The sequence below is a fragment of the Colossoma macropomum genome, unplaced genomic scaffold (genome assembly GCF_904425465.1).
Source record: "Colossoma macropomum unplaced genomic scaffold, Colossoma_macropomum, whole genome shotgun sequence".
In the NCBI taxonomy this organism is placed as follows: Eukaryota; Metazoa; Chordata; class Actinopteri; order Characiformes; family Serrasalmidae; genus Colossoma; species Colossoma macropomum.
This window is the reverse complement of record NW_023494801.1, coordinates 13,811,865-13,830,939: the sequence shown is the minus strand read 5'-3', so window position 1 is coordinate 13,830,939 and position 19,075 is coordinate 13,811,865. Positions and strand designations below refer to the sequence as shown.

At 37.8% G+C, this 19,075-nt stretch overlaps 1 protein-coding gene across 1 annotated transcript in view; it reads left to right on the top strand.

The window, feature by feature from the left end:
• The window catches only part of pitpnc1a (phosphatidylinositol transfer protein cytoplasmic 1a), a 120,091-nt gene that overhangs the window by 82,611 nt on the left and 18,405 nt on the right, over positions 1-19,075 (top strand). Inside the window, exons 4-5 of the mRNA XM_036590368.1 lie at positions 537-544; positions 9,678-9,749. Coding sequence (XP_036446261.1) covers positions 537-544; positions 9,678-9,749 — 80 coding nt within the window. The remainder of the gene's footprint in view (positions 1-536; positions 545-9,677; positions 9,750-19,075) is intronic.

Here is a 19,075-nt window from a genome sequence, read left to right as displayed (position 1 = left end):
CAGCAGCGCATGGACACCATATTATTGGGTGTTTTTTCCCCCTGACTCAGTAATGCTATTTGACCTGTATATACAGAGTGACCTATGTTCAGTCTACCTCAGTTGAGATGCTAGATAAAAGTCCTAAAAGTAATGAAAAATGAGTCAGTGAATTCTTGTGCTTATACATAATATTACAAGAACTTAAAAAATCTTTCATTAATAATTGTTATACACCACTTGTCAAATTAGCTTTGCTCAGGGCTAATTAATGCTGTGGATTTGGGGAAATATAACAATGCAGTGTAGTTACAGTCCTCTGTTTTGGATTTTGCATGGACTTTCATTGTTCATTGGATTTGCATGAATTTCTTTTTTTTACTTGGTTTTAATCTCTCTCTCTCTCTCTCTGTCTCTCTGTCTCTCTGTCTCTCTCTCTCTCTCTCTCTCTCTCTCTCTTTCTCTTTCTCTCTCTCTCTCTCTCTCTCTCTCTCTCTCTCTCTCTCTCTCTCTCTCTCTCTCTCTCCCCTCTGTGTTGAACCTGCCTGGGAACTCAGAGTACACAGTGAGTACTGTACTTTTCTTTTTCTTCTTCTTGAAATTAGGAACTGTCATTGCCACTTTATTTGAGACCTTGAGCTATATGTGGCCATCATGTGAACTGTATGTGCTATTGGTTCTTCTAGGGCCCAGTCTATATGTTGGTTCACCAGAAAAATCAACCAATATTATGAGTACATGAATTTATCAATATTAGTGAAGACATCACTGACAGAACCCCAATATTAATGAATGGTATATTTCCTGTGCTGATTAAGTTCATGTTTTAGCACAATACTACTACTACTACTACTACTACTACTACTACTACTACTACTATTATTACTACTACTACTAGTACAAAAATAATAATAAAAAAAATCTATTTAGAACTTCCTTTTAAGTCACCCAATGACGCTATTAAACAAGACCACAATAAGACTTACAAGACCAGCAAAATAGTAAAATCAGAAGAATATCAACAAGGTAAGTAAAAGGAGAAAAAAATGAAAATGAGCAAAATCAACCAAATGCCAAGTGAAAAAGATGAGTTCTGAGATGAGATACGTAGACAAAGTCATATAAGTGTGCAGTTCATGGGGGAGACTGTTCTAAAGCTTTGGGCCAGCAACACTAAATGCCCTATCACCAACAGTTTGGAGGTTGGGACCACAAACAAACGAGTACCAGAAGAGTGAAAGGTACATGTAGAAGAGCATGACTGCATAGATAAGAAACATGCAAAAAACTGCTTTGTATCATATACAAAAAAGTACAGGGAGCCAATGTATGTGCATTAAGGTAGGCCTAATGTTATCCCAGGGTCTAGTATGGGTAAGAACCCTAGCTGCTGAATTTAGCATACACTGTAACCTGTTCAAACTCTGAGCAGGGACAACATTACAATTGTTTATTCTTGAGGTCTCAAAGGCGTGAATAGGGGTCTCAGCTGCAGTGCAGTATTCTCATTCTCAATATTCTTAAGGTTAAAAAAAGCTGCCTTGGCTACACTTTTGATGTTTGGATCAGATGACAGAGTAGTGTCAAAGATGACTTCTAAATTCTTAATGTTATCGCATTAAAGTGTGAACTCCAGTAATATGTTTAACACTGTAAATGAATTTTCCTAGTTTAACCCTTTGAGCGGCCTGTATCAGTGCAGGCTGAAGCCCAGCTGCTTGTGCACTGTTGCTTTGACTCTGGTTCATATACAGTTTTTAAGCAGTAAGTTCCAGTGATGCTCTCTAAATAAACTTTATTTCCACCTATCGATGTGAATTAATCACTAAAGTATATCTGAAGTCTGAAGTATAATTGTATAAACGAAACACACCATTGATGCGGCAGTGCCAGTAATTTGCCAGACTGCATTAGACAGAGTGCAGAAAACTATGAATAAATCAACAAGCAGCAAACTAACAAAAGCAAAGTTTAAAGCTACCGTTCTCTCCAAGAGCCTCCACTGTATTAAGAATTCATGAGAGCAAGAGCACGAAGGCTATACTGCTTAAACCCCCACTTTATTTATTTTTTTTTTTTTTACTTAAAGTCAGTGTCTGGGCTGACTTAAAATTCTGAAACTTTGGGATATTTGAACTTCGCATAATATGTTGAAAGGACATAAAACATAGATTCTTGTTCCATGAACTTACTGTTCAAAATTCAGTTAACTCAGATAAGTTAAAATGTTTCAAAGTGTACAGACATGGTGGAGTTAACTATTCACTATATATATATATATATATATATATATATATATATGATAGATACAATATATGCCCTCACTGGTTGGAACATGAAGCCACTGTTGCCTCACTGGACATTGTTGGTGAAAACTAACGGTGTTTACTCGTGGCTTTCCTGTTCAGGTTCATTTAAGGCCTATATTTGCTGAAAATAACAAATACGTGTTTTGTCCACTCATGCACTGTCAGGAAAAAAAGGATGCTGAACAGGTACATATTTGTTCATCAAAGTACAGACAATGTAAATGTGCTCTCAAAGGTACAGCAATGGTGTTAAGGTCCACTCGTGTACCTTAAATAAGTTCTTCCCTTTATGCAGTTCTGTACAAAGTTCTTCACATTCTGTACTCAGCCCTCTTGTGCTGAAGGGGAAGCTTCTGTCCTTGTGATTAAGTGAGTCATACAGTCATGTTCCCTGTGGAGTGAGCGTGTATCTGTGTGCACGCTTTACTAAGATAAGAACATTGCAATTCCACCACTGCAGGACCTCAATAGCAGCTTCTTCAAGGCCAGTCGAACAGTTTAATGTATCACAAATCATTTTCACATGAAGTTCCACACAAAATGATTTCCAATAACTTTGTGTTATTGTACCATTTGGGCGAAGGCTATTGCTGCCTTCTATTTATTTCTTTATTTCTTTATTCATTTACTAGGTTACATTTAATGTGCATAAAAAAGTAAGTGGCAGTGAACTCTGTGTGGCTCCTGACTGAGGCCATGTTAAGCACTTCAGGGAAGGGCAACAGGACATTTAAAACAGGGCATTAAATATAAGCATAAAGGACTTCTAAATGAAGACGGCAAGGCTGTTTATGTAATCACACACCACTTTTCATGCTCCCAAAGTGATTCGTTAGACTACATATTTGTGTATAAACTCAAAAGTCTGAGTCCACCATTTATTTATTTAATTTCCAGGCGTTCATTTATCAGCGTCAGAAAATATCAACATTTATTTAACAGAAAATCTTGCACTGTTGTTTTGAAAATTATTTTCTTTTGACTTTCCCCTTTCAAATGCATGTGGATAATATTATATCTAATCTCCTCAGATTAACCTAATAAAATTACTAATTTGTACTTAATTGCTGTTTTGATTGCTCTCTGACTTTCGAACATATTGTTTAAAGATAAAAAAAAAATAGGAGGTTAATAGAAATGGCTTCCACGTTAAGGTCTGGAGCCTACAGTGTGAACAGGCTTTCCAGTGTATTGTCTACATATAGCAAATTAAGATCACAGATAATGTCTTTGTCCTGTTTTCCCATTTTCAGATTCCTTTTGATGCTTCATATAACAGTATCACTTGCACAAAAAGAGGTCTAGACGTGAATAAATCCTATTTCGTATAAGAAACAGAGCTTTGTCTGGTTCTCTGTGCAGGGTCTTGTTTATGTTATAGGCTCACACCTGTAGGTTTTACGCTTTCCACAATCAAGTTAGGCCTTAAGATATGACTGAGCAGTGTGGCTGGATAGAGATGAGCAGAAATATGCATTTCTAAGCCAAACTAAAAGCACTGTGGTGTAATCGTTCTGGGCAGAAGCGCACTGTGCTGAGGTAATAGCATTAGCATAATCAGCATTAGGTCTGGGCATGAGAGGAGAAGAGCTCCATTGAGTCTAATGGAGAATGGAAAGGGCATGAGGAGCGTACCAAGCTTAAAGGGACAATAAGAATGATTTTTCCTTTAGAAAAAAGCAATGATTTTGGAGTAGAAACACTTTTGAGAGTCTTGAGTATTTTAGACATGTTAGCAGCTGAAATATTTTAGTTTGTCACAAACCTGAAACACTAGACTTTTACGAGATTTGTCTTCTAATAGTCATGTGAATGAAATGTGGTAGTACCAGAAACAGCTTACTGTGTAAAGAGTATCATCTGTTCCTTCACAGCCTACCACAATTAATATTTTGTTTCATATATAATTATACAGTAAATGTACTACTGAGGACAGACATAATATAAAGCACCCATCTGCAGTTTGATATTCAATAAACTTATACTCCAACCTTGTTGTGTATGTATGAAGAATTCCATGCTCCACACCTGTGCTGAACAGATCATTAAAGCAGTGTGGGTCTAGTAATGAGTTTGATTAGGTGCCAACTGATTTGGGTGGGTGTGTGCCACACGCTTCGTCCACTAAGCCAGGACAGTCTGTTCAGCACCCTGGGAGCTGTCCACTAAGATACTAGTGCCACACAAGTGTCACGATGTTAATATTCATTTTTTTTTCTATATGGGAGTTGCGAAATGATGCACGCTGTGAATCAAATACAGTTAGATTTCATGGTATACAATGTGTGAGATGGGAAAACGTTTGTTTAGTTTTGTTCAACACAATCCATGATATTCCCAACAGTGATAACCAAGAATGTAAACAAAAAAAAGGAAAAGAGTCCTCATAACTGGAAAAAAAACACTATATTATTGGTTTGGTTCACTGAACTTGGGTGGTTGATTATCCAAGCTGTTTGAAATGGTGAGCTGAGAGAGTTCAGCTTGAACTGGACCAAGCAATATCATCCTTGTCTTCATCTCCTGTTTCGGAACACTTAGGTTTCCCAGTTGAGTGCAATAATAATGTGCAAAGAGTATGTGTGTCACAATGCGCATATTAATATTCTTTTTTCTATACAAGATGATACGTGCTGTGCATTGAACGCAGTTAGACTACTGCTGTAAAATGCGTGATAACGGGAATGGTCTCTATAGTTCTATTTAACACTATCCATGATGCTCCTAAAAGTGACAACCATCAACATAAAAAGGCATTTCTCAAAACTGGAAAAAACCGGTTTGATTAGCATAACTTGGATAAATCTCAAGTTAATTCATATTCGCCGGCTTCTTATTTGAATTTTCCTTTCCACTATAAATAATGTAGCATTCACTTCTTCAATTAATGCTTTTTAAAGGCTTCTTAAGTGCTTTTCAGACCGGAATAGTTTTCTTAGGTAGATGAGTTATTTTAATTTTGCCATAGGATGTAGGCAATGTTTATGACCAATTCACATGAGGCAAGAAATCATGGTATAAATTACAGAGATGGGAGTAGTTACTCAGTTTACACATTGCTGTCACACCAAAAATATTCAATATGCAATATTTTCAGCTGTTCACAAGATGGAAATATGTCCAAACATTTGATTTGATTGTAATTTCATTGGCTCCACCATTGCTGTTTGCAATAAATGCAACATAACATTACCTTGGAAATTTACAGCCAACAATCAACATCACTGCATAGAATCCAATCTTTCATAGTTCACAAAACATGTTGGCTTGATTTGGACAGCAGAGAATACAAGTAAATTCTTCTTTGAGAGCTTCCATGCTGCAAAAACCTGCATTGGAATAATATACGGGGATTGCACAGGATTAATATATAACTCATTTTGGAGCAGGAATCTTCTAATTACTGACATGATGGGTTCATACAGGAGTGAAATCTTCAGTAATGACATTATCCCTCTTCCACATGCAGTCTAATCTCAATAGTGCATATTGTGCATGGGCTACAAGAGCCGGTCTGCGGTTCAAATCTGTCTCCCATTGAAAACATGTGGCACATTAGGAAGACTAAAACACGACAAATAAATGACCTGCACGTTTGAGCAGCTGATTTGTATGTGGCAAAAATTTCTGCTTTCTAAACTGCCTTCAGCCCCCAAACATTTACTGATTGTTGTTAAAAGGAAATGTAATGGTAAACCTGCTCCTGTCCCAACTTTTTTGGAATGTGTTGCAGGCATCAAATTTGGAATGAGGCTATATTTACAAAAAGGTTCTTTAGGTAAGACATCAAATGTTTTTGCACTGTCATCCAATTGATGCAGGTCAAACAGAATGTACTAATCACTGCTTTCTATTTATATTAGCATCTCATCTCACGTATTCTCCCAACTTTCAAGGAATTAAGGTTTGTACAATAAGGTATTTAGGAAGCCTCTGCAAGTTTTCTTATTGCTCAGTTAAGTCCATTTTTATTGTTTGATTAAGCAACTAATCAAACGATAAGACTCTGGTTATGGAATTAATAGTCAGAATAATTGGTAGATTACTCGATTACTTATGTAATATATAGTGACAATCCTAATGGCGAGTAAAGATTTCAAATCAATGTGATATACAGTCCCACTGCTATCTTGGCCTGCCAGCTGTGTCTCTCCCTCTCTCTCTTTTTTTCCCCTTCAGTCTGGCAATGGTGGGTGGAGCTAGTAACAAATTGCTGGTGCATTAGTTACTACCATGATTCTTTCCTTTTCTCTTTTCTCTGCAGTCTTCTCCTCTTCTTGTGTGCTGTCATTGATCTTCTCCCTTCCGCACTTTTGCCGCACCCCATCCTTCTTTCCAACGGTTACATAATCCCAGCCCTATTGATCTCTGTAGTGATTGCCGGAGCTGGAGTTAATCTAATCAGGGCGCGGTGTGCCGGGTCTCCAGGGGACTCCAGCAGCCACGGGCTGTGCACAGAGAAGAGGGAGGAGTGGGGGAAAGGATGGAGGGAGGGAGAGAGAGAGCGTGGAGAACAGCGGGGCTGTAAATCCAACAGGCCGGAAAATAGCTCATCATTACAGCCGGCTGCCACACACCAGGCCGATAAAACGCAGCCGTCACGAAGCGTGGCGGCCCACCCTGTGAGAATAGTAGCGGGAGGTGTTAAACAGTGGCCCGACGGAACTTTACTGGCCCTGAACCCTGCAGCAGGAAGACCTGAGTGGACTTAAGTTGTGCCTTTGGATCTGGAATTAAGTTGTGAAGAGTCATTCCTCATAAACCCAAAAAAAAAAAAACTAAAAAAATGTTGTTTTTCCTCAGCAAGAGTGGATGCCTGCCTTCTAGCTGTGCCATATGCTATTGATATGGTCACTGAAACTCAACCATCTGGTCCAAATTTGTCCTTAGACCTTTAAAAAGCTGTGGCTGTTGCACAGCTTGCCTCTTTGCGATAGCTCATCCAAGGGCATTACAGAGTAATCTTTCCATCAGAGCACATTACTCAATCGATGTTGATTTAAAACCAACACCTGAACCAGCAGACAAGTGGATACTCAGTGCTGTGCAAGACTCTTAGGCACCTAAGCACATTATTTCAAACCATTTGTCATGGCAATAAGTGTGTGTTTGTACTTTTATAAACACAACATATCATTAGAATAAATGGTAACACTTTATTTGGATAGTGTGCTTTGTAGATACTTAATTTGCTTTCAAGTTACATTCAACTAAATCCACTAAATTGACAATGATTTTTTTTAACTCTAAACCTGCTCTAATCCCAAGCCTAACAATAACCTCAACCCAAAACCTAAACCCAATCATCACCCTGTTCCTAGCCCTCACTCTGGTCCAAATCCTAACCCTAACCCCACCACTGTTTAGAATCAACTGAGTTTGAAATAGTTTGTTAACAGTTTGAACATCTGTAGATAATCTATCGGGGACTACAGTGGACTATCCACATAAAATGAAAGCGAATGAATGCAAATAAACAGAAAAACGGAACAAGACTTTCATTTTTTCAAAAAGGGCACTCAGTAATGATTCATTCGTAAAGAAAGTGGTTCTATATGGAACCATAAACACTCAAAAAAACACATTGCATGATTAAATCGTTCCTCAGATTGATGGAGAATGTGTGGTTTATGGTTCTATGAAGAACCTTTTTGAAAAGGGTTCTATGTAGTACCAAAAAGGTTTTTCCCTCCATCAATCTGAAGAACACTTTCATGATGCAAAGACCCCTTTAATCATGCAAAGGGTTATTTTGTTATTCATGGTTCTATATACAACCATTTTCTTTACTAATGAAAGGTTAAAGAAACCATCTTTTTAACAGTGTAGTTGATATCTTGTGAGCTAGTTTGAAGAGCTGTGCTTGGTTCCAGATGTCTCCTTGGTACCCCCAGCGATCGCATGGGTCTGTAAAATTCCATCAGCAGCTTTTAAACAGCTGAACCAGGTATTGGCTGATAGCTACAATTAATACTGAGCTGCCATGAGAAGAGGCTTAGAAAGGGTTAAACGAAAATATTGACACACACACAATCACAACTTATTGTATTAATGGTATTTTTATCTATTGTAATATTGATGTTTTCCTAAGCTAATTAAAGCTTACTGACCAGAGAAATACCTTTTTAATTCTACTTTCTCAGGTGCCTAAAGGTTTTGCACAATACTGCATATGCATTAAATTTCAGTGTGTTTCAAAGTCTTAGTTTGGTCTTGCATCATAAAGTAAACAGGCACAGTGAGCCATGAAAATGTCTTGATGTTATATTTTTGCCTTTTTGCCCACCCTTAGTCTGGACCACAGTTCCTGTAATGCTGTCTCCACCCCCCCAACACAATATACCATACAAATAAAATGTAACTGAAATTTAAGAATATGTTTTCAGGCAGTAGAGGTTGCTATTGCCTAGAGAACAGAATGCCCCATGAACGGTTGCTCTCCAAGGTCCTGAAGTGGGGCAGCGTTGCTGTGGTTCAAATGGGTTCAGCGTTGTTCTGAATGTGTACTGCAAGCCGTCGTTTCTTTGGTTGATTGATTGTGACATGGTTCTATAAATGGTGTTGTTGGGTTTCCGCCAGTGTAAATAAAACTTTGAGTGACTCATGTTCGTGGTATAAAGCCCATGGCTAAATGGCACAACGTTCTCAAACAAACATCAGCATTTTAATGTGGGTAGCTGGCTTCCAGAAAAAGAACCGATAAAGTGTGAGTGGGAGAGAACATTACAGTACAGTCTAAGGGCTAAAAGCATTTTAAACTGTGTGAACGAGTGAGAGCATTGCAAAAGAGTGTCATTTAAAGGACACATAATATTATAGTGTGAATGGGGAGAACATTCTAGAACAGTGTGGCTGAGGATGAACTTGTGAACAGTAAGTGGAAGAGGACATTCTAGAACATTCTCGGTTTAAATGGGAATGAACATTCTAGAATAGTGTGAATATGACTGAACTCTTTAGAACAGTGTGAATAGGGGTGATCATTCTGTAACATTTTAAAGAGGTGTGAACTTTCTAGAACAGTGTGTGTATATGGGTGAACTTTCTAGAACAGTGTGTGTGTATATGGGTGAACTTTCTAGAACAGTGTGTGTGTATATGGGTGAACTTTCTAGGACAATTTAAATGAGTGAGAACATTCAAGAGACTTCCAACAGTCATGCAGATGTGGCGCACAAACCCAAAGTTTGCTGGATCTGTGTACTCTGGCCTTCAGAAGTCTAAATAGTGCCTATTGATCTGTAGCACTTTTCATGAATTTTCTTACACTGTCCAGTGTAGAAAATGCTGAATGGGAATCAGGGAATCAGTTTAAGGTTTGTCAGTTTGAATCCATTAAATGTTGGAATGTCAATATGAATTAACACATCTTTGTTTTTTTTTCTACAGTGCTCTTTCTTGCCAAAGTTCTCCATCCACATAGAGACAAAATATGAGGACAACAATGGCAGTAATGACAATGTGAGTAAGTACAAGTGGTATTTGTCTGTGTGTGTTTAGTTTTGTTTATTTTTAGCACAAAATTCTCCTGACTTTGTAGTAAAAGTAGAGAAAAAACTGTCCTGACTTTGGCAAAGTGTGATGTGTTTTATTTCTTCTTGTGCACAACCATTTCTTATTTTCAGTTTTTGCGCATTTCATATTTTCAGTAGGGAACCCTCAGGGACTTCTAGGCCTTCAGGAGATTTAGAAAGCCTAATGACTTTAGGCAGATAAAAAATAAATACCGGTAAAGATGGAATGGAAGTTAAAGCGACACAATTTTAGTTGTTTTTTGATCATTTTAAAGTATTTCTATCGGTCAAATCACCAAGAAAATGTCTGACACAGAGTAAAAGGCAGCTGGCGTTATGGACAAAATGGATATATAAGGTGTGTCTATGTGTGTGTGTATATATATATATATATATATATATATATATATAGTGTGTGTATATATATATATATATATATATATATATATATATATATATATATATATAATGTGTGTGTGTGTGTGTGTGTGTGTGTGTATACACGTCTGCTGTATGTGACACAGTAATGACACAGTCCAAGCCCTGAAAAGCAGCCCCAGACCATTATCCCACCTCAACCAAACTTCTCTGTTGACTCTATGTGCTCCGGTAGAAGCTGTTCTCCTGGCAAACCCAGATTCGTGCATCAGACTGCCAGATAGTGAAGAATGGTTCATCACTCTGGAGAACCCATTTCTGCAGCTAAAGTCTAGTGGGGACATGCTTTACACCACTCCAGCTGATACTTGGCATTGCACTAGGTGACTTTAGGCTTGTGTGCAGCTGCTCGGCCATGGAAACCCACGTCATGAAGCTCCTAGATGCTTCCGGTTCACAATAATAGCACTTGCAGTTGATTGAGGCTGATCTAGCAGGGCAGAAATTTCACGTGCTAACTTGGATGGGTAATGATATACTGTGTCTGTGAGCGCACGTTGTATGACATTTGTACAATAAGATTGACAGGTGGGGGAAAAAGCTTTACCAGCACTTAGCCAGGGGAAATAGAGTCTAGCTGCTATTTAAGATACTTTAGTGGCTGCTTCGCTCTCTCACTGCTTCTATTTACTGAGTCCACACAGCCTGAAGAGGGAATTGGTTCTGTCCCCTTCTTAATATTACTTTAATGAAAAGCAAATGAATCTCCGTTACATGGCATGGGATATGAAGTATTAGCTCATTAAATATTAAAAGAACACAGCCTCCTGCTTATCACGTTTTTTCCTCTTGTTTTATTTTAATGCTTAGAAGTTTTTGCTCCCTTGCTATCACTATGGAAACTATCGCAGACAAGAGATCTAAGTGGAAGTGCAGCAAAGCCCCAGAATTATTCATTATTCTATTCTTTGAGCTGTGACTTGTCCTGGAGTGAGTCTTGGCAGAACTACTCTTTCTGATAGGCCTGGCCTACTTCCAGCCTGAGAGGCGCTATCGCTATGGAGGGTGTTGAGCTGTCTGTGCTGTGTTTGTTAGCGTCTGTCTACACGCGCTCACTCATGGCGTTGCTGATGTCACCTTGTCTACAGCGGCTATATCAAGACATCCTTGTGTCTCATCGTTAGCCGCCAAGCGTACACTTCTAGGTCTGGGGTCCACACAGTATTTTTACAACAGGCTTACCCTCAGCCTCTTCATCCTGTAGCAGGCAAAATACTTTATGATTAATGGATACTGCCTATAGTTATTTTTTATATGGTATTTAATAGCTGTTAATCTAGTAGTTATGTTCTTACGTTGTTGGACTGTGGGCCTGTGTAATATCTAAAAATAATTGGGATGGTATTTCCTGTTGTTTTTGGTAAATTTTGGATTATTGATTATGTCTGTTTTCTATGCTCTGTCTATGCGTATATGCTTTTTTTATAGCACTAACTGATTTAATGAAAATAGTAAATAATAGTAACTTTGTCCTCTTGTTTTGTAAGTCAATACTTCAAAGATGCATTTGTGAGCTACTGCTGGTGTGGGTTCATGACTGTTTCTTCTCTTTAAATGATGCAAGTATTTTCTTTTCATTATTGTGGAAGCGTTCTAGAATTCACCTGTAGAAATCTGCGAGAAACCATAAAGTGATGTATTTTCATAAATTTACAACTCACTTGAACCATGAGGAGATTTATGCTGATGGTCGGTTGCTAGGTAACAGTAAGTTAAGATTTCCTAACTGGAGATAAGATGGTGTAAGATAAGATTCCTAAATTAAGATAAGAATTACTTTTGTAATACACATTTACAAAAAATCTTACCTGTTGGATCTTAAGACAAAATGTTTCTACAACACGCCCCCTGGAGTACAATCAGTAATACAAGCAAAACAAGCTAGCTAGCTTAAACAATATTGTTTGCTAACAAAACAGAATTTTCCTTGCAAGAAGTAACTATTATTTTTACTGTGTGTAATGTGTTCTCTGCACACGTGGCTCACATCTACTGTACATGCTTAACTGGACTTTTTTTTTTGGGTGGGGGAGGGCTTTTTAAGCCATGCTAACTTGCATTGCATTTTGAGGTGAGGACAGGCTTGTTATTTGTCAGACAATGTCAGTGAGCAGGGACAGCACCAGAACTTTTTAATAGGAGTCCTGAAACATTTGAAGAGGGTGCTATACCTGGCTGTTGCAGTGGAAATATGTGACCTGGGTTTTTTTTTTTGGGGGGGGGGGTCTTGCTCTCACTTGCATTTCATTCATTAAACGATGGTCTCCACCAAACAAGGGAATATATCATCCGGGCATGCTTATTCAGTGCACATCAGCGTTGCTCTGTTTATGTAATCAGCCTGATTAACATTTTGACTCTTTACCAAGGCTCTAATTGTTCTTGATCCAGGCTGTGCAGCACGAGCTTCTGCTGCTAATAACGGCAGATGAGGAGAGAACTTATTTTTCAAAAGTTGGGCCAGACGTCGACAACCTGTTTGGTTAAATTTAAACTGATGTGTAAGTAAACTAACTGATCATAAAGAAGTAGGGATGGAGTGAGGTTTATTTTCTCTGATTGCGGTAGACATTCCATGTCTTTTATTTTAATGCAACAAAATGAGTTTGATAATACATTTTATCAAGAATATAAGGGAGTGACAGATCTGGCTTAAGATAGATAAAGAAATAAGTCATTTCATGAAGGCAAACAAGAAAATAACAGCTTAAATCGCTGATAAATTTCTGAACAATTAAAGAACACAGAGAACTCCCACAGGTATGATTTAGTGCACTTTAACCTCTGCACTGTGAAATCGACCAAACTAATTAAAAAAACGTACAGTGTTACAAAAACACAAACTCCGGTGTGGGCTTTGACAAACAGACTAGGTATGAGACTAGCCCTAAGGTCTGTTTGGAATGGATTAGTTTACAAGGTGAGGTGGGATAATGTAATCTTTACTAGCATTTCTCTATGATTTTAATCTCATCCAAATGCAACGTCAGTCCTTTTTATGGCCTGCAATCTCCCATAGCAGTAAAGATTCCAGAGACTTTTACCTTTTGTAAAACGAGCCATAGAAAAAAGCTCAGCTTATATTAGTCCAGTGTGAATCAAATTGATTAGAAATGCAATTGTATTCTGTGGAAAAGGAGATTATTAAGTGTGAAGACACTTGAATTGTTTACTTGTGTTCTCTGTGGCTAAAATCAAGCTGATGTGTACTGTCCTACCTCAAGTCTACAACCTCAAACTCAGAACTGTAAAAGATGTAAAAATACACAGAAAAAGTGTTAGATTTTATGCAGTGATGTTGGCTGTGAATTCCTAAGCGCATGACAATGCTAATGACACAGTAAATTATCTCAAGACAGCAAGTTAGAAGGTTTAGGTAAACTAAATTGAATGTTTTGACTTGTTTTCTGCTCATGTCTGAAGGCAGACAGACTGCCACTGTAAAGGCAGTGTGTAAATCGAGTAGCCACTCCTATCTCAGTTATTCATACTGAGGTTTTTTATCCTGTGCAATTGGTCATAAACATTGCAGACATCCTGTTGTAAAATTACATTACCTCACCTCCCCTTGTAAAACTCCCATCAGCTTAGGGCTTCAGGCTTACCTTCAAATCTGCATGAGCACTTCTGCTCTTCAAAACTAAACCTGCTGCATTTTAGCGATGCGCAAAGTGGGCGCACTTTCATGAGAGAAGTGATTTGCTTCCCAGTAATGAAAAGAGTTAATACACTCTGTACACAGCTGTGCTCTCAGACACCAGAGCTTTAATGGAGTTAGTTTTGTGTAATGTACATTTATATAGGGTTTTAGATGTAGTACATCACCTGTCTTGCACTGAGGACATGGACCAACAAGACAGTTGGTATGATGAAAAAGCCACAGGCTAAGGCGATGTAAACATACTTGTAGTCACTGAAGCAGTCCAGTACCTGTTGAAGAAACCTCCTCACTCAAAGTGGCAGCAGTTGGTATCCCTCTTCTTCCCTTTGCTGTTTCGGAACCTTTTGGTTGTCTTTTTGAAGGAGTAAGCCCACATACAAATCTGATATATGGCAATATCTGAGTTTCAAATATGACATATATTACATATGAAATCACATATATCAATTTCAACACGAAATATAAAAATATATTAGCATATGTGGATTTCCCTTATATCCAACTTATATTTGTCACATAGGGCCATATATGTGACACATGCCAATTTATTCAAAAGTGGCCATTTTCAAATATGGGACAAACAAACATGTATGCGTAACATGTTTAACAATATATAATAGAAAACATTTTTATGTAAAAGACGTATATTTAAGCAACAGAACACGAGAGGGAGTGTGTTATTGCGAAATAACATCACGGCATGACCTTGAGTGTTCTATTGCTTTTACACAACAGTTAAATAAATAAAGTAATAAATAAACTGGGCCGTGAATGTGGCATTTATTGTTTTAATGTTAGCAGTTCCTTCCACCAAATTATAGTTCTTTAACAAGCAGCTTGTTGCTACGTCAGAGTAACGAACTCCGCTCACTCGCTGCACAGTATGCTGTAAGTATGGACTGAGTCATAAAACTGCCACAATATCAAGTTTAGCTCAGTGTTGTCATTTTTACGAGATCAGTATTAATGTTGTTTTGTTCCAGCCAGTCTGTAAAGCATCTTACAGCCCATTTTGTTTGGCGAATGATATTCGGTTTATTTCTGGCTAATTCCAGGTTGTTAAGGTGTTCTTCTGTCACAGCTGCTGACTGAGAAGCTGCTCAGTGGTGATGACAGTTTCGGTATTTAATGTAGTCTCATCTTCAGAGTCTGACCAAATCGGCCGTAGGTCAAATGTAATCTTAAAAGTATTCATTTTCTGTTTTTGCACAAAGTAAGAAGTAAAACCGTTCAAATGGTTTAAGCGTCTCCTACAGCTGTCAAAGTCGTTGCTTAGCAATGGCGTCTCAGCGGAGTGATATAGTGTTTGTGAAAAAATGTGGTGTTATGGCGAAATATCTCCACGGTTGCATGGCCAGAACTAACTGTTGTTAGGCTGGCTTTATGGTATATAATATAAAGTTTTTTTTGTATCTTCTTTGTTTCTTCTGCATGCATCCTAATGAAGTGATTTGTACACAAGCTTTATAACGACTCTAAATACATGCATATTAAAAGCTAGGCAGTACAAGCATTAAAATATGAAATTAATTTATAAATTGTTCCCTGAGTTTTTATTGTTGTATTGTTTTGAAAGTCTTGGTGTGTCGGTGTGTGTATGAGTGTGTGTGTGTGTGGTGTAATTATACAAAACTGAGGTGAATTGAGTGAATTGAGCTATTGGAGGCTATTCATTGTTTTGTCTATTGTTTACCATCCAGTTTTTTCTCCACTTGTTTGATGTATCTGTTTGGTTCCTCAAATAAAAAAGAGAGGGGGAAAAAAAATAATTGCTCCCTGACACATTTAACCCTTGTGTGGCCTTCAGGTCTGTTGGACCCATTTTAAATGTTTACCAAAAGAAAAAATGATTTATTATTATTTCAACCCTTTCCTTGGCCTTCACATTTTCCGTGAAGAACATATAAAATAACACATTTTCAGTGACTTCACACTGTTCACCCCCTGCACATTTATATTGCACATGTGGTGGAGGTGCTGTATCCCTTCACTCTGTTCTCCTTCTACATGGCCTGCTGTTAGTGTGTGTATGTGTTTTTAATAATCTGGTATTTTTATATAAATAACACAGTTCCAATTAAATCTTTACTCTACATACTCAACCATGTATCAGACATACATGTACAATCCATATATTACACATATATGTTCAATATTAGATACTTACTTTTATGTACACAACATATTTTTACATACATTTTGAAATGCATGCCTGACCCTTTATGATGTATGTCCATATATAAGAAGTAAACGGCTAACCAAAAATTATTCTCAGTGACAATCTTGTGAGAGTAGTGAATACATATATTTAGGGACTGACTGAAGATCAGTGTTTTAGGGTGTTAGTTAATGTTTTGATTGAGTGTAGGCTAAAACAGCACTGATCCTGAATCAGCAGTTTACTCTGCGCTCTCAGTAAATGCATGTACGCACCTGGTACACAGATTACTTGTGTGTACGCAGATTTTGTGGAAGGTGGAAAAGATTTATGAACTGGTAGCCTAATTGCATTCATATAATTTATATGAAAAGGCCAGTGAACATTTTTCAAGGGGTACTAATGGGGGTGCCTAAAGATTTTCAGGGAGTGTTTGAGCACCCCGCAACATTTAGCATGAAATTTCTCACAGATGTCCCCATGCATTTGATTATGTCTTGTCCCATGAGACTACCCTCAAGCATTTGTGTAGTTTTATTTTTTGGGGCATCATCCTCATCTTGATGTACTGCCTCTTGAATATCATACCTCAAGTGCCTGAGACTTGAGTGAGATCTGAGGCCGAAGGCAATGAGGTTTGATACTTGAACGTGAAAGATGATGCCTGAGGATTGAGTCTGTAAACAGTGATACTTGAATGATGAAAGCTGAGGGCTTATTCGTTGTTGTGGTGCCTGAGGTAGGATTTCTGAGGGCTGATTAATAAGACTCTAGAGAATTGAGGCAGTGAGGTCTGATACTCGAGTACCTGAGGAATGATGGCACGAAACATAATACCTGATTAAATGATGCCTGTGGGTTGAGTCTGTGAATAATGATGGAGATGATGTTGACACAGGATGATCTAGAGGAACAGTCTCGTTGATAATAAGCCATTAGGATGCCCTCATATAGCTAGAGTGCTCCATTTTTTTGTGTATTGACAGTCTGTAAACGAGTGTGCTTGACTACATAGCCTGAAATACTGCTTCACACAGCTTCTTTTCCTGCTGTGAAAATTTCTGTTAGAGTTTTATTTTATTGGAAATACCTACCATGTTCCTGCACTCACTGGGCACTTTCTGAGATTAAGCTACCTTATAATTCCTCTATAGAGTCAGGACATAATCAGAATAGGCAGATTTTTGCTCCAAACATGTAATCAGCAATCAGCCAGTGTATTATTCTGATTTGGGTTGATTTGCGTTTGAATTTTACAAGGTAAATAATGTGAGTCAGGTAAGTGCACTTGCGCTGTGTTTGAGTATTGTGGCTACACTTATACCAAAAATGTTGTAGCATAACTAAGTGTGACTTTTTGTGCTCAATCGCAAGTCACCTCTTATTTTCACTGTGACACTGTAGTTTATTCGTTATGTTAATGTCATTTAAATAGGCAAATGATACTTCATGAATTCAGAATGCCAGTTTGGCCTATTTAACGTTAATAATGTTATTTGCATTGTAACATTTACTAAGAGAAAGTACTGGAAATGTCTCACTGTTTAATGTGTTGATTTACCCACTTTCATGTGTTCATTAGCCCCCACTGAAAAATGTTCATTGGCTTCATGTTAAAACAAGCCTAATAAAAAATAAGCCATTTGCCAGTTTGGCCATAAAAATTCATGATTGGTACCACTAATATATATTGTTACAATTTCAGACTATGACCTTTGCGGTGTCATGCAATTTGTCGTGATGCTTAGTCAGCTGCGCCCTATTAATCATTGGTCAGTTTCTGACCACAGTACTCTTGCTGACTAGATATCAGTGTCACTGGTTGAAAGTGGTCGCCCACCCAAAAATATTCAGCCAAGAGCAGTTCTGTAACAACAGACAGACTACAGTCTCTTACAGTACACCAGCAAGGTGGATCTCTAAGGTAGGTGTTTCTAATAAAGTGGCTGGTGGTTGTAGAAAGAGAATAAATGCAACATTGTCAAACGTGTCTCATGTAGTTCTGAATAATATGCACAATGATATCAGAAACATATCTGTATATATCGTCAGATATAAACGCGAACAGATTCTTTGTAATGCTGATACAGGTACACGGACCCTGACCTTTTACATTTTTTATATTTAGGTATCAGCTTCAGCTTTGTCAGATATGTGCATAAAAGATTTCAGAAATTAGAAATTGGACCAAAGTTCCAATATCGCTGCTTTCCTAGTTCACCAGGTGCGGCAGAGATGACAGCAGGGTCTGTGTGTATTGTTAAGTCAGCAGGCAGCAGACGTTTGAAACTCTGAAAGCCTCCTTCATTACGGCTGTGGCTGCACCTGCAGGGTTACACACAACCCTCTCTGTCTAAGAGAGGAACAAGAGTTTGCATTGACTTTTTGGTATTTAGCATCTTGAAGGCCAAGTTTATTTTCCAGTTGCCACATTGACAAGGATGCTTTGAAGATCGGACGGTTGTTCTTCACTAAGGTCCCTTGAGCAACATGAGCATTTTGTCACCAATACAGATACCAATTTCATGGACCTAAAAATTCTGCTAGTTGATAACATTAGCAAATACAATTTTTTATGGTCAAAAATGACTTGAATAGTTCTTTACTCACTGATATGATTGGGCCCATATCATGGAAAACCTTGCTTTTTTAAATAAACAAGTCTGAAGCAGTTTTTAACATGGTTAAACTTTCGAAATGTACCATTTACTACCCAGTCCATACAGTCTATATACAGAAACTATGCTGCAAAAACAATTTTGAAACTATTGTTTCTGTGATATGAGAAACAACTATTTTGCGTATTTCCTCAAGGGAAAAAATACAACAAAATGTGAGATATGGATATAATAAATGTGAGATATTGTAGAGCAGAGCTTCTCTTCTTCCTTTTAGTGTTTTTTGTGTGCTTCTGTTGATTAGCTCTTATTTATCTTATTTTCTTCAGTTCTCGGTTTATGTGTCAACACGTTTTCCTAAGGTTTTCATGTTTTTGTTTATTTCAATATTCTGTGTT